This window comes from Xyrauchen texanus, chromosome 31 (assembly GCF_025860055.1).
Source record: "Xyrauchen texanus isolate HMW12.3.18 chromosome 31, RBS_HiC_50CHRs, whole genome shotgun sequence".
Classification (NCBI taxonomy): domain Eukaryota; kingdom Metazoa; phylum Chordata; class Actinopteri; order Cypriniformes; family Catostomidae; genus Xyrauchen; species Xyrauchen texanus.
The window spans coordinates 4,907,191-4,931,988 of NC_068306.1; the positions used below are offsets into that span (position 1 = coordinate 4,907,191).

Here is a 24,798-nt window from a genome sequence, read left to right on the forward strand (position 1 = left end):
CTATTGGCCACTACAAGTCTAGGACTCTTATTTTGATGTTCTTGTTTTGTCTCCCTTCCTTGTTCCCTCCCTTATTGTTTCCAGCTGTGTCTCTTTTCTTTATTAATCTGTGTGTGTATTTGTCCCCCAATGTTTGCTCATGTTGCTTTGTCTAGCTTTGTTTGTGTAATGTGTTCATTTTTTAGAGTTTTCTGGTTCCTTGTCTCTATTTTCCTGTTTTGGTTTCTTGTTAAGTTTTGGTTATCATGAAACTGCATCTGGGTTGTTAATGTTATAAGAGCTTCATTCCAGAAAACTTGACCTCATGATGTATCCAGCAGAGTAAACTGCTGACTCTGTCCAGGGATCCATGTGGTCCTCGTGGCAGAGTCCCCAGCTGCCGTGACCTCGCAGCAGAGTCCCCAGCCTCCTTGAGCTGCCTGAGTCCCCTGATGCTTCACATACGCCAGAGCCACCCTTTGCCTAGCACATGGCAGAGTCCCCTGTTTCCTCATCAGAGTCTCCTGTGTCCTTACCCTTGTCAGAGTACCCCTTTGCCATTTCCATTGCCTTTGCCCAAGTCCCCCTGCCTTGCCATTGCCCTTGCCCAAGTCCCCTTGCCATTGCCCTTTCCCTAGCCGAAGTCCCCCTGCCTTGCCCTTGCCCAAGTCCCCCTGCCTTGCCATTGCCATTGCCCTTGCCCAAGTCCCCCTGCCTTGCCATTGCCCTTGCCCAAGTCCCCTTGCCATTGCCCTTTCCCTTGCCCAAGTCCCCCTGCCTTGCCCTTGCCCAAGTCCCCTTGCCATTGCTCTCACCCAAGCCCCTTGCCTTGCTATTGCCCTTGCCCAAGTCATACCATACCATACCAGCTTTATTTGTTAAGCACTTTACAACAACCAAAGTTGACCAAAGTGCTGTACATAAAAATATAGAAAAATATACATAAACATATGTACAATTAATAACCATACAATAAAAACAAAGTAACAAATACAATCAAGTAAATAAAATCGAGTAAATAAAATCGACCTCTCACTAGGTGTTAAAAGCCACAGAGAAAAGATGGGTTTTAAGAAGGGTTTTAAAAACAGATAAAGAAGAGGCCTGCTTTACATGCAAAGGCAGATCATTCCATAGTCTAGGGGCAGACACAGCAAAGGCACGGTCCCCTCTGCTGATCATCTGACCTGAGAGCGCGGACGGGTTTATAAGAGTGTAGAAGCTCAGAGAGGTATGGCGGGGCAAGACCATTTAAAGATTTAAAAGCAAATAACAAAATTTTAAAATGGATCCTAAATTGAATAGGCAGCCAATGTAATGAAGCTAAAATAGGGGAAATGTGCTCATGTTTACGTGTGCCTGTTAAAAGACGTGCTGCTGCATTTTGTACCATCTGGAGACGGGTGATGGAGGACCCACTAACCCCCACATATAGGGAATTACAATAGTCCAGCCGTGTAGTTACAAAGGCGTGGATTGCAGTTTCAAAATGTTGTCTTGACAGAATTGGCTTTATTTTGGCCAGATGCCTCAAATGAAAGAAGCTTGATTTGACAACAGCTTTGATGTGACTGTCAAATTTAAGCTCAGGGTCCACTTTAACTCCTAGATTTGTAATGTTAGATTTAATATAGGGTGCCAAGGAGCCCAGATCTACAGGCGGGGTCCCAGTGGTGCCTCCAAAACCATCACTTCTGTTTTTTATCATTAAAATTTAAAAGTTCAGAGCCATCCAGGCCTTTATGTCGTCGAGACAATTGAGTAGTTGTCCAACAGAGTTATCATTTTTCTTTTTAAGGGGTACATAAATCTGACTGTCATCTGCATAACAGTGGAATGAAAAGCCGTACTTTCTAAGTATGGAACCAAGTGGAAGCAAATACAAAGAGAAAAGTAGAGGGCCGAGGACTGAGCCCTGTGGGACCCCACACAAGAGAGGAGCAGTGGAGGAAACAAATTCACCTATGCTGACACAAAAAGTTCGATCCGCTAAATATGACCTAAACCACTCCAGTGCCATGCCACTGATGCCCACCCACTGCCTTAAACGTGAAATCAATATCTCATGATCCACTGTGTCAAATGCAGCAGTTAGATCCAAAAGCACAAGGATAACACAGTCAGCCAGAGTCAGTCGTTAAAAAGATATCATTAAAAACTCTTAAAAGAGCGGTTTCGATGCTGCGCAAGGTTTTAAAGCCGGACTGGAAAACCTCTAGTATATTATGTTCTTCCAAAAGACCAATAATTGACTGTGCACAATCTTCTCCAGGATTTTTGAAAGGAAGGGCAATTTGGAAATAGGCCTGAAATTAGCAAGAACTGACGGATCCTGAGCAGGTTTTTTAATCAGAGGTTGAACCACTGCATGTTTCAAAATTTCAGGGACCACACCCGAGGTCAGACTACTGTTTATAACTGCAGCCACAGATGGTCCTACAGTGGGGAAAACCTCCTTAAATAGTCGAGGGTGAACAGCATCATTTGGAGAACCCGAGGGCTTCAAGTGACCAACTACCTCCTCTAAAAAAAGAAAAAGTCACCGGCTCAAAATGATCAAAAACAACCGAGCAAGGGACAGAGATTGAAGGGTCTGAAGCTGAAGGCGCAATTTGAGACCTAATAGAAGTGACCTTATCAATAAAAAAGCAAAGGAAATTTTCACACATAGCAGGGGATGCCTCCATACAAGCATTCTGTGGTGCATTTAAAAGTGAGTCAATGGTGTTAAACAAAACATGAGGCTTGCGACTATTTGCCAGAATAATATCTGTGAAATGTTTTCTTTTGGCATCTTTCACAGTTTCCTGGAAATGACGCCAGCAATCCCTTAACATTTGAAGAGACACCTGCAGTTTGTCCTTCTTCCACTTGCGCTCAGCTCTACGGCACTCACGTCTGGCAGCATGAGTTATGTCATTTAACCAGGGCTCAGATTTAGTTTTTGGCTGCCTGGATTTTAATGGAGCCACAGTGTCTAAAACAGTTTGGCAGGTGGAGTGAAACCATGAGCTAAGCTCTTCTGTGTGCAATACAGACTCAGGGGTGATGGTGTTCTGACTGAAAGCAGCCGAGAACTGAGCAGCAGTGGAAGGGTTAATCATGCGACAGCGCCTTGCAGCAGCCGAGGTTTAAATGTATGACAGGCAAGGGCAGTCTCAAATAATACCGGCATATGGTCAGAAAACACTGCGTCACATATCTCTAGATTAAGAACAGGCAAACCATATGATAAAACAAGATCAAGTGTGTGTCCATGTTCTTGTGTGGGTCCAGACACAGATTGCACAAGATTAAATGCATCAATGAGGTTTAGAAAACCCTTTGTCATTGGCTTATCAGGACAACACACATGAACATTAAAATCCCCAACAATAAGAACACGATCATATTTAGGCATGATTTCAGCCAGAAAATCAGAAAAATCATTTAAAAAGTCCTTATTGTACTTGGGGGGCCGATAGACCACAACACACAACACTGTGTGAGAGCGACCAATGTCAAATAAACTCAGCTCAAAGCTGCTGAAAGCGGATGACAGCAATATCTGCTTACATTTATAATGACTCTTATATACAGTCGCTATTCCTCCTCCTCGGCCAGATTTTCGTGGGGAGTTAAGGTAGCAGCAATCATGGTGTAAAAATTCTGTGAAAGCTGGACTCACCATCACTCAGCCATGTCTCAGTAACACAGAGGAAATCCAGTCCTCGGGACGTGAAAAAATCCTTTAAGACAAAAGTCTTATTTGATAGAGATCTAGCATTTACCAGCCCAAACCTAGCATGAACCGGCGGATCCAGCGCGCTGGATGTTCGTGAAACCCGACACAGAGACCGCAAGTTGCTGTGATTGACTCAGCGCCAGCGAGACGAGGAGAGCAGGGGCGCGGGGCTGGAACACCTCTTCGGGCCGACGACAGGTATCAGCCAGGCGCCGACAGGGTCCAGCGAGTGCCGAGGAATAACGAGGCTAGTCACGACTCCAAACTCAGTCCAAAAGGCCTAGAACACCATGCAAGACGGGCCTTCAACCTCACCAGCCGGCCACTACGATTTCCCCAGCGGCGGTGCGCTTTCTTCGGCTCACGCCGAGAAGGTGGAGCCGGGGCGTGCCAGAGGTGAGCCGGGAACCTCGCCAGGAGCGGGGGCAAGGTTTCACGTCCACCATCATCCAATTTTACTACATTTTCAGCAGAAAATCGCAAATCCAGTAGTGTTTGGCGATCATACACCAGCAGGGAATCGACATCCCGAGCAAAAAGCAAGACAAACAGCAAAAACACACACAGCAATGACAGTGACAGATGGCAAGCCACACACAATGGCGCCATCTTCAGATCAAACATGTGTGTGAAAAGTCCCCTTGCCTTGCCATTGCTCTCACCCAAGCCCCCTTGCATTGCGCTTGCCCTTGCCCAAGTCCCCCTGCCTTAATATTGCCATTGCCCTTGCCCTTGCCCAAGCCCCCTGCCTTGCCATTGCCCTCAGCTGAGTCCCCAACCATGACCTTGCCTGTGCCAGAGTACCCTGGTGTTCTGTCGAATCCCACTGGACTCTCATTCCCCTCGGCTCTGAACATCTGTGTTTATTAGATTTGAATTAACTTTACATTTACTATGTTTCCTATGATGAATAGAACTTTAATTGTATAATTTCTTTGCTATAACACCCATGCAGCTCTACTTCTAGGTAAGTGTCTGATCTTCCACTCTTGAACACTGCATGTAGGAAGGTTGCTCATAGACCGGAATCAGTGCTTAATGTTCTATTTCAGAAAGCATGTTTTCAGTAAGCAGTGATACTGACAAGAAACTAATTCAGAGATCACAGTCAGACAAAAGACAGGACACTCAAATTATATTTCTTTCAAAGCTTTCTTTTCTCAGATATATGAATTAAGATCATGACCAACAAAAACTCAACACAGTATTCCAGTAAAACTGCAGTTACAAACCTTTAATCTGATTGAGCAACTAAAGAAAATCTCATTTAGAAATATATTTATTAAAAGGCAGCTCTTACATTCTCAGTGATACTAAATAATATAATCAAAACTAAAATATAATGAACAGTTTAAATGTTTGTATTCACCCCCTCATCTGTGTTTGTGAATCATGAGAAATGAACATCATTTAACTGCAAATAAAAACATGATAAGAGTGTAAAAGACAAGAAAAAGCTTGAAACATTGTGATATTTCTGACTGTATGATAACTATCACCCAACACACACAGACACTCACTGCTTTTAATATTTGCTGCAGATGAAGTTGAGTTGGTAAGTTTCTGGAAGACTGATCCAGCGATGATCTCCTCCAGACTGAATCACTCCGGCTCGCACTCCCACACTGCAGTCTTCCTGACCGGTGCCGTTACCTGGAGCCCAGTTGTGATAGCACAAGGTCTCTCCACTCACCCAGAACCACAAGCCCAGAGTGCAGGAGAGACGTAGACCTATCCACACCTCCTCGCTGGAGGCGTCTTTAACCACCTCAATCACGCGACGCTGCATCCAATCAGACTCAACTGACACCAGATCCATTTGATGCTCTCTGCAGTATCGCAGAGCGTCTTTCCACGTCTTATTCTCTCTGATCAAAACCAGTTTATCTGCACACACAGCAACATCAAGAGATAGCACCAATACAATCAATAAACTAGCATTTACTTGAACCCTTGTGTGTCAGATTAAAAAAAGTCACATTCAGGACCTTAGAGAAAAAACTCTGAAGCTTCTGTCAAAAGCATGTTTCAAAATAAAAGCTAAGTGCCTGAAATTGCAACAGAAATATACAGTATTAAAACTGTATAGTAAAATATAATATTCAATATAGTAATATTACTACTAATAATAAATAATGATTAATGAATAATTTGAATAATAACTAACCAATATATCACAAGCAAATTTTTTGGGTTAGTAGTCGACTTCAATATTATAAAAAAAAATGCAGATCAATATTACACAATATTCAATCGAATTAATTACATGGTGTTCCGATTTATTAATCGCATTATACAATTATTAATCGCAGATACAAATATTTGCTGAGAAAGCCCCTCATATAAATATAATTCAATATATAATGATGAAATAATTATACATAGTTATCTTTAAATATTAAAACATTTATATATATATATATATTAGGGCTGTTGATTTAATGCATTAATAACGTACGATTAATTTAATTTAAAAAAAATAACGCGTTAAACAAATTAACGCCATTAATCGCAATGACCCGGACCGTAATAAGGAAGATTCCTGAGGATTGCTTGTAGTACCACCTGTTTACTCCAGGGGGCAGTAAGTGAAACTTCAGCTATGTGAGCAACACACAGTTTATACAGTGAAGAAACACTTCAGCAGACACACATATATATAAATGTTTTAATATTTAAAGATAACTATGTATAATTTTTTCATCATTATATTGAATTATTGTTATAATAAGGGGCTTTCTCAGCAAATATTTGTATATACTAAAAATCAAGTCAGGAATCTTGGTGTGTCTCTAGAGTCAGACCTTAGTTTCAGTAGTCATGTCAAAGCAATAACTAAATCAGCATACTATCATCTGAAAAATATTGCAAGAATTAGATGCTTTGTTTCCAGTCAAGACCTAGAGAAACTTGTGCATGCTTTCATCACCAGCAGGGTGGATTATTGTAATGGACTCCTCACTGGCCTTCCCAAAAAGACCATAAGACAGTTGCAGCTCATACAGAACGCTGCTGCCAGGATTCTGAGCAGAATCAGAAAATATGAACATATCACACCAGTCCTCAGGTCTTTACACTGGCTCCCAGTTACATTTAGGATTGATTTTAAAGTATTATTACTGGTATATAAATCACTCAATGGGCTAGGACCTCAATATATTGCAGATATGCTCACTGAATATAAACCCAACAGGTCACTTAGATCATTAGGATCACATCAGCTAGAAATCCCAAGGGTTCACTCTAAGCAAGGAGAGTCTGCTTTTAGCTATTATGCCGCCGCAGCTGGAACCAGCTTCCAGAAGCGATCAGATGTGCTCCTACATTAGTCACATTCAAATCCAGACTCAAAACACATCTGTTTAGCTGTGCATTTACTTAATGAGCACTGTGCCACTGTGTGTCCCACTGTTTGTACTGTATTTTATTTTATTTTATTCAAAACTGTTTCAATTATTCTTATTTTTTTTATTCTTATTTTAATCTCTTCTATGTAAAGCACTTTGAATTACCATTGTGTATGAAATGTGCTATATAAATAAACTTGCCTTGCCTATATGCGATTAATCGCGATTAATTAATCGGGACACCATGTAATTAATTTGATTAAAAATTGTAATCGATTGACAGCCCTAATATATATAAAATAAAAAATATTCAGATAATTAAAATGCTTTACATTCTTGTGGCAGAAGAGTTCATCATTGATAAGACAAAGCGGCTTTTTGTTCTGCTGAAGTGTTTGTTCACTGTATAAACTGTGTGTTTCTCATACAGCTGAAGTTTCACTTACTGCCCCCTGGAGTAAACAGGTGGTACTACAAGCACTGAATTAACGCTAAATCGACAGCCCTAATTAAGACACATGATTGTTTATGTGTGAGTGTATCTACTCACCATCGTAACACACAAATGGATATTTGTCGTCACAATAGGCATCTATCCATTGTCCCTTGTTTACACTCACTGAAACCCCGGCACAGATTTCCTTTCCTGGAGTATCTCCACTATTGGGTTCCTCAGATTGCCAGTTTCTGAATGGGGAGTTACTGCCATCTGACCAGTCCCATGAGTCTCTGAACAGACCGATCCAGACCTTCTGATTTTGTATGATCTGCTGAATCATCTGATTCTCAGACTTGTTCCTCACACTGGCCAGATCAGTGTGATTCTCTCTGCAGTAACTCTGAGCTTCTGTCCAATTCACTGAAGAATTCACAACAACATATTCTCTACTGCTGTCTTTAGAAGAGAAAGATTATATCATTCTATCATTGTCTTAAATGTATGTATGGCCCCAAAAAGTATTTGGATACACATATTGCATTTATTAGAAATACATATTTCACGTTTCAAGCAAATACATAAAGAATTTCGTTGAAATGCTAAAACAGTAGATTATTATTATTATTATGAATTATTATGAAATTAATATTACAGAAAAAGGTCCCGTGAGTCTATCTATCAGGAATTTTTACGATATGTGCGCACAAATCAGACTTGAGTATATTTCAACATAATGTGGAGGACATGTGTTAAATTACACTTGCAGAAGTAGTGAAAAGAAGTAGAATAAATAGCTAGAGTAAGTCTCTGAACAGATGGGCAATTTATTGACTCGGTCTTGAGTCTGACTCGGCCCCTTTTGGACTCGGCCTGTTTTGGACTATTTGAGTCTGATTCAGCCTTTTTTGGACTCGGTCTTGAGTCCGACTCGGCCCCTTTTGGACTCGGACTCAACTCGGACTGTTATGAACTCTGTCTTGACTCCGACTTGGCAACTTTGGGATTCGGACTCGGCCTGTTATGGACTTGGTCTTATGTCTGACTCGGCCCCTTTTGGACTCGGACCCAATTGTTTAAAGACTCGAACTTGACTCAAACTCGACTATGGTGGACTCAAACCAAACAAATTATAATTATAATTAAATTATAATGTTTATAATATTATAATGTTATATTATTCAAATACATAGACTCGATTGTGATTCAGGCGATACCTTTTTAAAAAGATTATTTCTTAATAATATTGTAAAACATTGTTTTTAATGTGGATTGAGACATTTGTGAATCACTCTTAGGGATTTAGCAGTCCTAAGGGGGACTTCTAAGATGTTGTGTTGTACTTTCAGCGTTAAAATGCTTCTTGAAATACTTTTAGATTAAAATATTACTAGTCCTAAAATTCAGAGTGATATGCCCCTAATTTTAAGAGTTGCTCCTAAATTGCCAGATTAGGAGCTACTTTTAGCCTTAAGACGTTTTTGTGAATACAGGCCCAGATTTTTATTTTTTTATAGAAAAGGAGGGAGAAGTCAAAAATATTTTTTTGCCACAAATTCTGTTGACTGAGCTCAACTTGTATTGAACCCAGAATATTCCTTCAAGAGGTGGATTGATGATCTCCACTGTAAAATCATCATTGCACTCAATTGTTTCTCCCGTCAAGATCCACGGTCTCCGAGGTCTCGACTCCACAATTAATCACAATTGTAAATGAAGTCGAGACCACTCTTATCCAATTATAAATCATACTGTGCACACTTTCATTCATAAGTTTTACACTACTAAAATTGGATTCACCGACTAATACAGTTGTTTTGAGATTTTGGATGTTTATTTAAAATGTCGCTTTAAACTTGTACTTCTTGTATAATCAGTCAATCGAATATTTTTTCTATTATTCAGATGAATTTCAGAAGTCATTATTTGTGCCTTTCCAAACATGATTTTCAGCTTCAGGGACAAATCCCTAGTAATAAGTGTACAGAAGTCAGCAAATACTTTTTGGGGAAACTGCAACTTTTTGTGTGTGTGTGTGCGCAGAAAGACAAGCAACTGCATTCATGTTTTATCAAAAAAAAATGTGTGTTTATGAACAGTGTTTTAGACCATTTCAAGGTTGTAAACAATAACAAAAGAATTAGAACGCTACTGACCATCATTACCAGATCCTTTAAAGTGACTTATCCAGACATGTTGTTGATACTGAGCATCTACACATGAGGACTTTTCTTGTCCATTTCTGCTACTCTGAGAACTTGGATATATTGTTGCCTTTTGAGTGATAAATTGCTTCTGTTCTTCATTTTTAAGTCGTTTTGGATAAAAGCGTTTGCTAAATGACTGTAAATGTAAATGACTTGCGCAGCTTCATTTGTTAAAATGGGAGTGATCTATAGTCTCTCAATCTTAATTAGTTGGCATAAATGTCGTTCATCTACCAGAGATAAAATATGTGCTACAGTTTTTAGTAATGCACATATCCAGTTGTCTCGCTTCATTGCAGCAGTTCATGCGTCCATTAGTAGTTTCTTTTTGGGAGATATAGACACTTTATTTTCCGTTAGTTCAGGCATCCAGGGATGATCCAGCCACTGAACAACATGGTACACATTTTAATAATGACATTTTATGACAATCGGGTAAACGTTAGTAGTGTTAATTGTGTTAGAGTCACTATGAATGAAGCGCCGCCCGCTGTTGTTTTGAATGAGTATGACAACTAGCAGGAAATGGTCAAGGAACAAAATATCACTTCCTTGAAATGGTCTACAGCAGATTAATATACTTTACTCAGACACTGTTAGAAAACAGCTGAGCTCACCTTTATAACAGATGAAAGGATGTCTAGTAGTGCAATCAGCATCATAGCACTTTCCATCGCTTCCCATATAAACACATTCCCATGTCCTCTTCAGTCCGATCCAGACAGTATCTGAGGCAGGTATCTTCAGCAGATCTTCTGTGTCTTTCATGTTGTTGATGGTGGCCAGATCGGTGTAATTCTCTCTGCAGTAACTCTGAGCATCATACCAGTTCATTTTCTGATTCACAAAGTGAAATCGACATTCAACCGATAAACTGAAAACAGCTGAGGAGAGAACAAGATCAGCATCATTTTACACACTTCCCAAAGATAATCTTATAGCTGCTGTAAAAAACAAAGGCTGATTTATACTTCAGCATTATATATATGGTGTGGGCTTTGAGCAGTGTTCAACATGTTGGTTTGCATTTATAGTTCTGCGTTGGTGCTTCTGTGAGTGCACAAGCAAAATGCTAACTACATGATTCATAAATAAACAAAAGTAATCCAAGCAAGGAATTTCCTGGATTCAAAAGTATTTATGAAATTATTGAGTTCAAAGTATGTGATGATGTTGAAATTTAGACACATTATTTATTAAAAAAGTGAGGAAATGACCGTATGTTTACTCTTGAATCCATACTGTCAAACATGTGGACAAAACATCGTGCTGATCGGAAAGAACACGAGTAGAATAAAAAACATATTATTTCACTCACGTATCAAAATAATATCAAGTAAAGGCCTCGAAAGAAAGCTTTTAGAGTTTACCCAGCTAATGATTTTTGGTTCCCAAAACGTTCCAGTAACGTTTGTTTTTGGTTCTCAGAACACACATTTTTAGTTTTGTTTTTGGTTATCCTGGAAAGTTTTCTTTACGGAAATAGAGCGTTGTTTTTAAGTTTGCATAACGTTCTCCCAATGTTCTCTTAATGTCCTCTTACTCTCAATTTTCTGATATATTCATACATTCATGCATCATTAATCATAAATAAAACAATCAGTCTATAAAAATAAATAATCAGCGCACAATCCATGTTTTTGTTGATCCATTGTTTAATTGTTTACATAAAATATTCCTGTATCACAAACTGCCTATTGGTTATATAAATACAACCTAAAAATAACCATTAGAGAACGTTCTGTATAGGTGCTCTTTAGGTTGTTAAAAAACCTCCCTGCAACGTTCTGGAAAGGTTAGTTTATGGTTACACAAAAATAACCTACAGAAAATGTTCCTAGAATGTTACTATTTGCCAATAAAAAATAACCAAATGGGAAGCATATGCTAACGTTAGGGCAACGTTCTGTGTTTGGTGGGTATAAGTAATCAGATTACTTTTCTTATGTTTCGCTTGTAACTTCATGAAACACAAACAGAAAAACAGCAGATGCTCCCGATTCCAAACACAGTGTGATATGATCCATATATATTAAAATAATCTTGGATAAAATGTGACACCAACAGATATCCTTGTTATCATCCAGGGGGCGGTCTCTGGTTAAAGTGGACCAATTACAACTGTTGTGGTCTGCATCGATGCAACGTGCAGTTACATTTTTGAAGAGGGGCACGTCAGGTTATGCTGTAGGTTCGATAAATATAAATATTTATACATATAAATCAGCCTTAATACTACAACTGCCTCCGTGCCTTCACTACTGTAAATCAGACCTGCTGTCAGATTATTTGTTTAGCACGTCAGAAGTCTTTGATGCACTTTCTGCCTGTCAAACGTTTTGTGTTCACCAGGCAGTCCATATACGGGCAGCAGGAAACTGTGTGGTAGAGAATCGTTTGTTCATCATCATATTGAGAATGCTCTTTTGCTACCATTGTTTTTGACAACTTTGCCAACACTGAAATGAAGCTCATTATCTCTCATTACCTTTGCAGGGTGGTGTTTTAAAATGAGGGGTGTGTCTGATATGGTGGAAAAGTCTGGTGGAAGTTTCAGAACAGCTATCATCAATAACAGCTCCTTACCTGACTATTTAAAAACTAGATTTGTTGAAGAACCCCTGGTTCTCAGCAGGAAACTGATGGAGTGCGTACTCCAGGTAGGGAAGGACCTCATTCAAGTACCTCGGGGTCTTGTTTACGAGTGAGGGGACAATGGAGCGGGAGGATGGCAGGACAATGTGGTTGTTTAAGTGTTCTGGGTGTTTGTTAGTATGTTGCTATGTGGTTGTTTAAGTGTCCTGGGCCAGGAGGAGAATATTTTTTTTAAAGTTTTTTCATTTGCCGCACCCCTCCGGGGCTGCGGTACCCACATTCTCAATAAAAGAGCTATTTACTTTGTTTCTGGGTCACCTGGCCCGCAAATGCCATTCTCACAGCACTCTGCCGCCAGACCTCGACAGTCCCCTGGACGCGGACCCGCCACCTCCAGCCAAGCCACGACTGTCCTTGACTGTCCACGACTGTTGGGACTGGCTTTCACTTCCCAACCCGTCTCACTGGCTGGCCAGGACCATCCAACTCGGTTACGCAATTTAGTTTGCCAGGCCCCCGCCCCCCCTTCACGGGCGTCTTCTTTAGTACACAGTACACGCCGAACATGCCAAGTCCCTGCGCGCAGAAATCGCGACCCTTTTGTTCAAAGACGCGATAGAGCCATTCCCTCCAACCTAGATTAAGAAGGGTCTCTACAGCCCTTACTTCATCTTACCCAAGAAAGGCGGCAGCTTACCACCGATCTTAGACTTGCAAGTTTTCAACCGGGCCTTACACAAACTCCCATTCAAAATGCTCACGCAAAAACATATTTTGACCGACACGACCGACAGCTCTAGATTGGGTTGGGGTGACGTGTGCAACGGGCACGCAGCTGCGGGCCATTGGAAAGGGGCCCCGCTGCACTGGCACATCAACTGCCTGGAGTTGCTGACTGTTTTATTTGCCCTGTGGAAATTTCTCCCGCTAGTTCAGTGCAAACACGTCTTGATCAAATCAGACAGCACCACCGCGGTAGCGTACAAAAATCACCAAAGCAGCGTACGTTCCCGCCACATGTCGCGACTTGCCCATCGTCTCCTCCTTTGGAGCCAGCAGTGACTCAAGTCCCGCTCTGGTATGCCCGAACAGAGGTTCCCCTTGAGGCAGACGCATGGGCACACAGCTGGCCCACAGGGCTGCAGAAGTATGCATTTCCCCCAGTGAGCCTTCTTGCACAGGTGCTATGCAAGGTCAGGGAGGACGAGAAACAAGTAACTCTAGTGGGTCCCTATTGGCCCACCCGGGCTTGGTTCTCGGACCTAATACTCCTCGCGACAGCCCCTCACTGGCGAATTCCCCTGAGGAAAGACCTTCTTTCTCAGGGACGGGGCACACTCTGGCATCCGCACCCAGACCTCTGAAACCTCCACGTCTGGCCCCATGGACGGGATGTGGAAGATCTAGCTGATCTACCACATCCTGTAGTAGACACGATTAACCAAGCCAGAGCCCCTTCTACCAGGCAACTTTACACCCTAAAGTGGTGCCTGTTTGCGAATTGGTGTTCTACTCGGGGCGAAGACCCACAAAGGTGCGCAGTCAGGTCAGTGTTCTCATTTCTGCAGGAGAGGTTGGAGGGGAGGCTGTCCCCATCCACCTTGAAGGTGTATGTAGCTGCTATCGCAGCCCACCACGACGCAGTAGACGGCAAGTCTTTGGCTAAGCACGACTTGATTATCAGGTTCCTAAGAGGCACCCGGAGGTTAAATCCCTCCCGGCCAAGCCTGTTTCCCTCCTGGGATCTCTCAGTGGTCCTCTCGGGCCTTCAGAGACCCCCCTTTGAGCCGCTAGAATCAGTTGGACTCAGAGCCCTCTCCTTAAAAACGGCCCTGCTGATTGCGCTCGCCTCCATCAAGAGAGTCGGGGACCTGCAAGCATTCTCTGTCAGCGACACTTGCCTGGAGTTCCGTCCGGCAGACACGCACATGTGATCCTAAGACCGCGGCCGGGCTACGTGCCCAAGGTTCCTACCACGCCCTTCAGAGACCAGGTAGTGAACCTGCAAGTGCTGCCCCGGGAGGAGGCAGACCCAGCCCCATCGTTACTATGTCCGGTACGTGCTTTGCGTACCTACTTGGACCGCACGTAGAGCTTTAGATGTTCTGAGCAGCTCTTTGTCTGCTTCGGTGGACAGTGGAAAGGGAATGCTGTCTCCAAACAGAGGCTCTCCCATTGGGTGGTGGACGCCATTTCATTGGCCTATCGCACCCAGGCCATGCCCCCCCTTACGGGTCCGAGCACACTCAACAAGGAGTGTTGCGTCTTCATGGGCACCAGCCAGAGGCACCTCCCTGGCAGACATATGCAGAGCAGTGGGTTGGGCAACACCTAATACCTTTGCGAGATTCTACAATCTCAGGGTAGAGTCAGTCTCGTCCCGTGTTTTCTCAGGTCCGAGCCGGTAGAACTTGGTAACATGCTGACGGATTGACCGGGTGAATCGCTTGCACCTAGCGCCTTTTGCTGTCGGCTGAGGTAATACCTTGCGCTTTTTCTCCCAGGAGAGCCCACTCACTTGGCTCCCTGGATGACTCCTCCCTAGCCCTGTGGGTCCGCAATTCGGTGGAGGAATTCGCCGACCCAATCCACTGCAGGTACCCAAATCTACCCTTTACTGGAATAGGTGCTCCACAGGTTAGGGCTCCTACATGGGCATTCCGCCTGTGTGTATTTTCCATGGTACGGTCTCCTTACGAGTGGACCCACGTCTCCCTTGGGCAGTTCCCGGCCCCCCGGTTGCCGTGTCTGTAGTAACTCCTCCCTCCGAAGAGGCAGGATCTACCACCGTGTCACTTCCTACATGAGACCTAAAAGCTCATGTGGTGTATTTTGCTACTTTTACCTCACCCTCTCTGGGCGGGTGTGGTCTACGCAGGGCCTTTTCCCCCTGAAAGAATAGGAAACTGGGTAAGACCCCCTTCCCACAATGCGTGTAAGGGCCCCAGCCTGTCTAGGGTAACAATAAGGGTTTCTGACAACTTTATGGGGCATTGGGGAAGGGTACGTGTAGTCTGATACAGCTGGTCATTTTGGCACGTCAAGTACCTGTACGCTCCTGTGTCAGCAGTACACGTACACGGCTCAGCGCATGGCGTGATTTAAATTGGACCCCTAGTGTCGCTTCTTCAACACAATGTCGAAGTGAGCAACAGGCGGGGAACGTCTAGGTTATGGATGTAACCTCCGTTCCCTGATGGAGGGAACAAGACATTGTGTCCTCTCAGCCACGTCGCTGAGCCGAGCCACTGTTGTGGCCAGACCATTTCCGGCTCCTCAGAAAAATCCTGAATGAAACAGACGCATTTCTCCGCCTTTATACCCATATGTCCGGGGGCGGGACATGCAAATTCTGTCTGCCAACTTCTTATTGGCCTTTTTTCATAGATCAGAGGTATATTCGGCGCTCAAGAGAGACCACTAGTGTTGCTTCTTCAACACAACGTCTCGTTCCCTCCATCAGGGAACGGAGGTTACATCCGTAACCTAGACGTTTGTTAGTATGTTGCTATGTGGTTGTTTAAGTGTTCTGGGTGTTATAGTATATTTTTCAATATTCTAGTATGTTTCTTATATATCAAAATACTTATATGAGTTTCCTGGCCTTTGTATGACTCAGGAGAGAGCATATGAGGTTACTAAAAGTGTTGATGCTGCAGAGGCCACAAAGAGCACCCAGCTATAACAAAATAATGAGACTAAGGAACTTGAAGATAGACTAAAGCCAAGTTTCTACCAGTAAAAAGATATCAAAAGGCTCTGTGAGATAATGGTGGCAAATAGTATCCATTGGTTACAAAAATAACAAAGGGGCACAGAAATGAGGTAATGCCAGATAACAAACTGTATAGAAGAGGAGGTTTTGGACTAAGACAGTCAGAACGGACAGCTGGCCGGTCTCATGTTTGTTGGTGTTCAATAAACTACAATTTTGGCATCTGGAACTCAAGACTCTGAGAGTTTTCTTACAACTTAGAGAGATTAATCATGATATTCCACGACAGTGTTTGTCAGTGTGTTGCTATGTGGTTGTTTAAGCGTTCTGGGTGTTTGTCAGTGTGTTGCTATGTGCTTGTTTAAGCGTTCTGGGTGTTTGTCAGTTTGTTGCTATGTGGTTGTTTAAGCGTTCTGGGTGTTTGTCAGTGTGTTGCTATGTGCTTGTTTAAGCGTTCTGGGTGTTTGTCAGTGTGTTGCTATGTGCTTGTTTAAGCCTTCTGGGTGTTTGTCAGTGTGTTGCTATGTGCTTGTTTAAGCCTTCTGGGTGTTTGTCAGTGTGTTGCTATGTGCTTGTTTAAGCGTTCTGGGTGTTTGTCAGTATGTTGCTATGTGCTTGTTTAAGCGTTCTGGGTGTTTGTCAGTGTGTTGCTATGTGCTTGTTTAAGCGTTCTGGGTGTTTGTCAGTGTGTCAAGTCAAGTCAAGTCAAGTCAAGTGGTTTTTATTGTCGTTTCAACCATATACAGTTAGTACAGTACACAGCAAAACGAGACAACGTTCCTCCAGGACCATGGTGCTACATAAAAACAACAAAGGACCAACATAGGACCACATGAGACTACACAACGAAATAAAATACCTATATAAACTACCTATATAAAGTGCACGTGCAAACATGTGCAAAAAGTACGGGACAGTACAACAAATTACTGACAATGAACAGGACAATAGACAGTGCAGCGCCGACCAGTACTCAGTAGTGCAAAAAGATGACAGTTTCTAAAAATGTAAACATAACATACTATGAGATAATGTTCTATGCACATAGCAGTTATTGAGGTAGCAGACAGTTATAAAGTGACAGTAATTAAAGTGCAACTCAGGACACGTGTGTGTCAAACCAGTCTCTGAGTATTGAGGAGTCTGATGGCTTGGGGAAGAAGCTGTTACACAGTCTGGCCGTGAGGGCCCGAATGCTTCGGTACCTCTTGCCAGACGGGAGGAGGGTAAAGAGTTTGTGTGAGGGGTGTGTGGGGTCGTCCACAATGCTGGTTGCTTTGTGGATACAGTGTTTTTTGTAAATGTCTTTGATGGAGGGAAGAGAGACCCCAATGATCTTCTCAGCTGTCCTCACTATCCTCTGCAGGGCTTTGCGGTCCGAAGCGGTGCAAGTCCCAAACCAGGCAGTGATGCAGCTGCTCAGGATGCTCTCAATAGTCCCTCTATAGAATGTAGTGAGGATGGGGGTTGGGAGATGTGCTTTCCTCAGCCTTCGAAGAAAGTAGAGGCGCTGCTGGGCTTTCTTGGTGATAGAGCTGGTGTTGAGGGACCAGGTGAGGTTCTCCGCCAGGTGAACACCAAGAAATTTGGTGCTCTTGACGATCTCCACAGAGGAGCCGTCGATGTTCAGCGGAGTGTGTTCACCTTGTGCTCTCCTAAAGTCAACAACCATCTCTTTTGTTTTGTCGACATTCAGGGACAGGTTGTTGGCTCTACACCAGTTCGTCAGCCGCTGCACCTCCTCTCTGTATGCTGACTCGTTGTTCTTGCTGATGAGACCCACCACGGTCGTGTCATCGGCGAACTTGATGATGTGATTCGAGCTGTGCATTGCTGCACAGTCGTGAGTCAGCAGAGTGAACAGCAGTGGACTGAGCACACAGCCCTGGGGGCCCCAGTGCTCAGTGTGGTGGTGGTGGAGATGCTGTTCCCGATCCGGACTGACTGAGGTCTCCCAGTCAGGAAGTCCAGGATCCAGTTGCAGAGGGAGGTGTCCAGGCCCAGCAGGTTCAGCTTTCCAATCAGGTGCTGGGGAATGATTGTGTTGAATGCTGAGCTGAAATCTATGAACAGCATTCGAACGTATGAGTCCTTATTGTCTAGGTGGGTGAGGGCCAGATGGAGGGTTGTGGTGATGGCATCGTCCGTTGAACGGTTTGAACGATCACGCAAACTGCAGTGGGTCTAGTGAGGGGGCAGCTGGGTCTTAATCTGCCTCATGACGAGCCTCTCGAAGCACTTCATGATGATGGGTGTAAGTGCGACGGGACGGTAGTCGTTGAGGCAGGACACTGAAGACTTCTTTGGCATGGGGATGATGGTGGTGGCCTTGAAGCACGTTGGAACAACGGCGCTGCTCAGAGAGATGTTGAAGATGTCGGTAAGAACATCTGCTAGCTGGTCTGCACATCCTCTGAGCACTCTGCCAGGAATGTTGTCTGGTCCAGCAGCCTTCCGTGGGTTGACTCTACGTAGAGTTTTCCTCACATCTGCCGTGGTAAGACAGAGCACCTGGTCGTTGGGAGGAGGGGTGGACTTCCTCGCCATCACGTCGTTCTGCACTTCAAACCGAGCGTAGAAGTCGTTCAGCGCATCTGGAAGGGAGGCATCTTTGTCACAGGCAACTGATGTTGTCCTGTAGTTGGTGATGGCCTGGATGCCCTGCCACATGCGCTGCGTGTCACCGCTGTCCTGGAAGTGACTGTGGATTCTCTGGGCGTGTGCGCGCTTTGCCTCTCTGATTGCCCGTGACAGTTTGGCCCTAGCTGTTCTTAGGGCTGCCTTTTCGCCTGCTCTGAAGGCGGAGTCTCGGGACCTCAGCAGCGTGCGCACCTCCGCAGTCATCCACGGCTTCTGGTTGGAGCGTGTGGTGATGGTCTTGGAGAAAGTGACATCATCAATGCACTTGCTGATGTAGCTGGTCACTGATGCTGTGTATTCCTCCAAGTTGGTAGAATCGCCATATGTTGCAGCCTCCCTGAACATGTGCCAGTCAGTACACTCAAAACAGTCCTGAAGAGCAGAGATGGCTCCTGCTGGCCAGGTTTTCACCTGCTTCTGAAGCGGTTTTGTGCGTCTGACGAGCGGTCTGTATGCTGGAATTAACATAACAGAGATGTGGTCTGAGTAGCCGAGGTGGGGGCGGGGCTCCGCCCGTGCAGCGCCTGGGATGTTTGTGTAAACAAGATCAAGCGCGTTAGCCCCTCTCGTTGCAAAGTCCACATACTGATGGAATTTAGGGAGCACTGTCTTGAGATTTGCATGGTTGAAATCTCCGGCGACAATAAACAGTCCGTCGGGGTGAGCGTTCTGCAGTTCGCTCATAGCCCCATACAGTTCACAGAGCTTCCTTAGCGTTAGCGCTGGGGAATGTAAACTCCGGTTATGCAAACAGTGGTGAATTCCGTGGTAGATAAAAAGGTCTGCATCTAACAGTCACAAGCTCCAACAGCGATGAACAGTAACTAGAGACTAACATAGAGTTCTTGCACCATTCCGTGTTGATGTAAACACACAAGCCACCACCGCGAGTCTTACCGCGAGAGAGCTGTATTTCTGTCGGCACGAAACGAGGCGAGCCTGTCTAGCTGAATGGCGGCATCCGGAACTCTGTCGCTGAGCCACGTCTCCGTGAAAACAAAGACGCAGCAGTCTCTAAACTCACGCTGCGTAGCCTGCTGGAGTCGGATATAGTCCAGTTTATTGTCCAGGGAGCAAACATTTGAGAGCAGGATAGACGGGAGAGCCGGCCGGCTAGGGTTTGTTTTTAGCCTAGCATGGACCCCGCCCTCTTTCCGCTTCGCTTTCGCGACACCGCTTACGACGTCCTCTCCCGGCCACCGGCATCAGGCGACGCCGAGGGCTGGAGGCCTGGTCTCCGCAGCAAGCCGAGTACGCGTAGCGCCTCCTGCAGGTCATCATGCAGCTTGGTTTTTGCATGATTCTTATATTTGAGTAGTGTCTGGCGATGGTAGACACGAACACTGGTTGCTCCGATGTCCATGTGTTGCAAAAGTCGGGCTTTTTTAACAAAAATAGCACCGTTGTGGATCCGGAGTGGCCGCTGCGTGCTACCGCGCCGCCATCTTGGATCAGTGTGTTGCTATGTGCTTGTTTAAGCGTTCTGGGTGTTTGTCAGTGTGTTGCTATGTGCTTGTTTAAGCGTTCTGGGTGTTTGTCAGTGTGTTGCTATGTGCTTGTTTAAGCGTTCTGGGTGTTTGTCAGTGTGTTGCTATGTGCTTGTTTAAGCGTTCTGGGTGTTTGTCAGTGTGTTGCTATGTGCTTGTTTAAGCCGTTCTGGGTGTTTGTCAGTGTGTTGCTATGTGCTTGTTTAAGCGTTCTGGGTGTTTGTCAGTGTGTTGCTATGTGGTTGTTTAAGCGTTCTGGGTGTTTGTCAGTGTGTTGCTATGTGCTTGTTTAAGCGTTCTGGGTGTTTGTCAGTGTGTTGCTATGTGGTTGTTTAAGCGTTCTGGGTGTTTGTCAGTGTGTTGCTATGTGCTTGTTTAAGCGTTCTGGGTGTTTGTCAGTGTGTTGCTATGTGCTTGTTTAAGCCTTCTGGGTGTTTGTCAGTGTGTTGCTATGTGCTTGTTTAAGCCTTCTGGGTGTTTGTCAGTGTGTTGCTATGTGCTTGTTTAAGCGTTCTGGGTGTTTGTCAGTGTGTTGCTATGTGCTTGTTTAAGCCGTTCTGGGTGTTTGTCAGTGTGTTGCTATGTGCTTGTTTAAGCCGTTCTGGGTGTTTGTCAGTGTGTTGCTATGTGCTTGTTTAAGCGTTCTGGGTGTTTGTCAGTGTGTTGCTATGTGCTTGTTTAAGCCGTTCTGGGTGTTTGTCAGTGTGTTGCTATGTGCTTGTTTAAGCGTTCTGGGTGTTTGTCAGTGTGTTGCTATGTGCTTGTTTAAGCGTTCTGGGTGTTTGTCAGTGTGTTGCTATGTGCTTGTTTAAGCGTTCTGGGTGTTTGTCAGTGTGTTGCTATGTGCTTGTTTAAGCGTTCTGGGTGTTTGTCAGTGTGTTGCTATGTGCTTGTTTAAGCGTTCTGGGTGTTTGTCAGTGTGTTGCTATGTGCTTGTTTAAGCGTTCTGGGTGTTTGTCAGTGTGTTGCTATGTGCTTGTTTAAGCGTTCTGGGTGTTTGTCAGTGTGTTGCTATGTGCTTGTTTAAGCGTTCTGGGTGTTTGTCAGTTTGTTGCTATGTGCTTGTTTAAGCGTTCTGGGTGTTTGTCAGTATGTTGCTATGTGCTTGTTTAAGCGTTCTGGGTGTTTGTCAGTATGTTGCTATGTGCTTGTTTAAGCGTTCTGGGTGTTTGTCAGTATGTTGCTATGTGCTTGTTTAAGCGTTCTGGGTGTTTGTCAGTATGTTGCTATGTGCTTGTTTAAGCGTTCTGGGTGTTTGTCAGTATGTTGCTATGTGCTTGTTTAAGCGTTCTGGGTGTTTGTCAGTTTGTTGCTATGTGCTTGTTTAAGCGTTCTGGGTGTTTGTCAGTTTGTTGCTATGTGCTTGTTTAAGCGTTCTGGGTGTTTGTCAGTTTGTTGCTATGTGGTTGTTTAAGCGTTCTGGGTGTTTGTCAGTATGTTGCTATGTGCTTGTTTAAGCGTTCTGGGTGTTTGTCAGTGTGTTGCTATGTGGTTGTTTAAGCGTTCTGGGTGTTTGTCAGTGTGTTGCTATGTGCTTGTTTAAGCGTTCTGGGTGTTTGTCAGTGTGTTGCTATGTGGTTGTTTAAGCGTTCTGGGTGTTTGTCAGTGTGTTGCTATGTGCTTGTTTAAGCCTTCTGGGTGTTTGTCAGTGTGTTGCTATGTGCTTGTTTAAGCCGTTCTGGGTGTTTGTCAGTGTGTTGCTATGTGCTTGTTTAAGCGTTCTGGGTGTTTGTCAGTGTGTTGCTATGTGCTTGTTTAAGCGTTCTGGGTGTTTGTCAGTGTGTTGCTATGTGCTTGTTTAAGCGTTCTGGGTGTTTGTCAGTGTGTTGCTATGTGCTTGTTTAAGCGTTCTGGGTGTTTGTCAGTGTGTTGCTATGTGCTTGTTTAAGCGTTCTGGGTGTTTGTCAGTGTGTTGCTATGTGCTTGTTTAAGCGTTCTGGGTGTTTGTCAGTGTGTTGCTATGTGCTTGTTTAAGCGTTCTGGGTGTTTGTCAGTGTGTTGCTATGTGCTTGTTTAAGCGTTCTGGGTGTTTGTCAGTGTGTTGCTATGTGCTTGTTTAAGCGTTCTGGGTGTTTGTCAGTGTGTTGCTATGTGCTTGTTTAAGCGTTCTGGGTGTTTGTCAGTGTGTTGCTATGTGCTTGTTTAAGCGTTCTGGGTGTTTGTCAGTGTGTTGCTATGTGCTTGTTTAAGCGTTCTGGGTGTTTGTCAGTTTGTTGCTATGTGCTTGTTTAAGCGTTCTGGGTGTTTGTCAGTATGTTGCTATGTGCTTGTTTAAGCGTTCTGGGTGTTTGTCAGTATGTTGCTATGTGCTTGTTTAAGCGTTCTGGGTGTTTGTCAGTATGTTGCTATGTGCTTGTTTAAGCGTTCTGGGTGTTTGTCAGTATGTTGCTATGTGCTTGTTTAAGCGTTCTGGGTGTTTGTCAGTATGTTGCTATGTGCTTGTTTAAGCGTTCTGGGTGTTTGTCAGTTTGTTGCTATGTGCTTGTTTAAGCGTTCTGGGTGTTTGTCAGTTTGTTGCTATGTGCTTGTTTAAGCGTTCTGGGTGTTTGTCAGTTTGTTGCTATGTGGTTGTTTAAGCGTTCTGGGTGTTTGTCAGTATGTTGCTATGTGCTTGTTTAAGCGTTCTGGGTGTTTGTCAGTTTGTTGCTATGTGCTTGTTTAAGCGTTCTGGGTGTTTGTCAGTTTGTTGCTATGCGCTTGTTTAAGCGTTCTGGGTGTTTGTCAGTGTGTTGCTATGCGCTTGTTTAAGCGTTCTGGGTGTTTGTCAGTGTGTTGCTATGCGCTTGTTTAAGCGTTCTGGGTGTTTGTCAGTGTGTTGCTATGCGCTTGTTTAAGCCGTTCTGGGTGTTTGTCAGTGTGTTGCTATGCGCTTGTTTAGCCGTTCTGGGTGTTTGTCAGTGTGTTGCTATGCGCTTGTTTAAGCCGTTCTGGGTGTTTGTCAGTGTGTTGCTATGCGCTTGTTTAAGCCGTTCTGGGTGTTTGTCAGTGTGTTGCTATGCGCTTGTTTAAGCGTTCTGGGTGTTTGTCAGTGTGTTGCTATGCGCTTGTTTAAGCGTTCTGGGTGTTTGTCAGTGTGTTGCTATGCGCTTGTTTAAGCGTTCTGGGTGTTTGTCAGTGTGTTGCTATGCGGTTGTTTAAGCGTTCTGGGTGTTTGTCAGTTTGTTGCTATGCGGTTGTTTAAGCGTTCTGGGTGTTTGTCAGTTTGTTGCTATGCGGTTGTTTAAGCGTTCTGGGTGTTTGTCAGTTTGTTGCTATGCGGTTGTTTAAGCGTTCTGGGTGTTTGTCAGTATGTTGCTATGCGCTTGTTTATGCGTTCTGGGTGTTTGTCAGTATGTTGCTATGCGCTTGTTTAAGCGTTCTGGGTGTTTGTCAGTATGTTGCTATGCGCTTGTTTAAGCGTTCTGGGTGTTTGTCAGTATGTTGCTATGTGCTTGTTTAAGCGTTCTGGGTGTTTGTCAGTTTGTTGCTATGTGCTTGTTTAAGCGTTCTGGGTGTTTGTCAGTATGTTGCTATGTGCTTGTTTAAGTGTTCTGGGTGTTTGTCAGTATGTTGCTATGTGCTTGTCTGGGTGTTTGTCAGTATGTTGCTATGTGGTTGTTTAAGCGTTCTGGGTGTTTGTCAGTATGTTGTTATGTGCTTGTTTAAGTGTTCTGGGCTTGCTGATCCAAGAGTTATAATTCTATAAGAGGTTTAAACACACACTCACCTGTGAGCAGAAGAGAAATAAATGCAACTCTCTCCATTTCTGAGGGAAACAGACAAACATGAACAAGCTTCAGTTGATTGCTCACATGATCATATTATTCAGTATTATTCATCATTACATTGACTATACATCATTCTAGATCACTCGTTCATCTGTTGAGGTTCATCAAGCACAAACATGAACTTAAACATCCTTGAAGACAAAATACATTTTTATACCATTATTCTGCTCTCTAAAGTTTTAATATTTAAACTTTTACATTGGTTTAAAGTAACATGAAGGACAGATTTTAAGTCTGTTACTGTGACGTGGATACTTTTATATCTTTAAATGATATAAACAACATTATGTCATTCAAGTGTTTCCTTCTTGAGTTGATCATTTTAGTTAAATGGATTTAACTTATATATATATATATATATAATGTTGGTATCACAGACTTTTGCTTTAAACATATTATTCCTGACAGCTAAACGAATGAATCATATTTAAAGCAATGATGTTATAACTTGTGTGCAATATCGTTGATTAGTATTTATAAATGATGAAACATATTTCTGTGTTACTGTTGGTACATACAGTCTAAATGTTTCTTCTGCCAAAAGACTGAAACATTTCCTCAACCTTAATATAAAAACACTGCTAAATGAATAATAATAATGAAAAAGTAAAGACACAGGACATAATAGTTGTTCTTACCTTTAGCGTGTTTTCAGACTGATCTGAAGCTCCTTTCAAATGTATTTGGCTGACCTCTGACCCTGGTGTAGACACAGCGCGAATGCTTTAATAACCTTGACTCAAAAGATATGTGTCATGTTATAAAGTAACATAGAATTACATAACATAATCCCTCCCATCTCATGTACATGCTGCAAAATTTACATGTTTTTCTTCCTCCTTGTCACCACAAGATTCATTCTACATGTTTACATGCAAAAAGTGTTCATTGAGGGAGTCTG

At 43.6% G+C, this 24,798-nt stretch overlaps 1 protein-coding gene across 1 annotated transcript; it reads right to left on the minus strand.

Annotated features, from left to right (window-relative positions):
• Nucleotides 1-5,101: 5,101 nt before the first annotated feature.
• On the minus strand, nucleotides 5,102-23,873 carry LOC127625537 (C-type lectin domain family 4 member K-like). Its single transcript, XM_052100854.1, has 4 exons — nucleotides 23,837-23,873; nucleotides 10,386-10,577; nucleotides 7,757-7,777; nucleotides 5,102-5,590 (listed from the first exon to the last, which is right to left on the minus strand). The coding sequence occupies exons 1-4, from the start codon at nucleotides 23,871-23,873 to the stop codon at nucleotides 5,229-5,231; spliced, it is 612 nt and encodes a 203-aa protein (XP_051956814.1). The 3' UTR covers nucleotides 5,102-5,228.
• Between the last annotated feature and the right edge of the window lie 925 nt (nucleotides 23,874-24,798).

What these genes read in the sequence shown, in the direction of transcription:
- LOC127625537 (XM_052100854.1), bottom strand. Translation starts at nt 23,873, where the DNA reads ATGGAGAGAGTTGCATTTATTTCTCTTCTGCTCACAG. An exon ending in TATTTCTCTTCTGCTCACAG is followed by an intron (nt 10,578 to 23,836) that starts GTGAGTGTGTGT and finishes TTCTCTCCTCAG; the next exon opens with CTGTTTTCAGTTTATCGGTT. An exon ending in ACTGAAGAGGACATGGGAAT is followed by an intron (nt 7,778 to 10,385) that starts GTGTTTATATGG and finishes GTCTGTTCAGAG; the next exon opens with ACTCATGGGACTGGTCAGAT.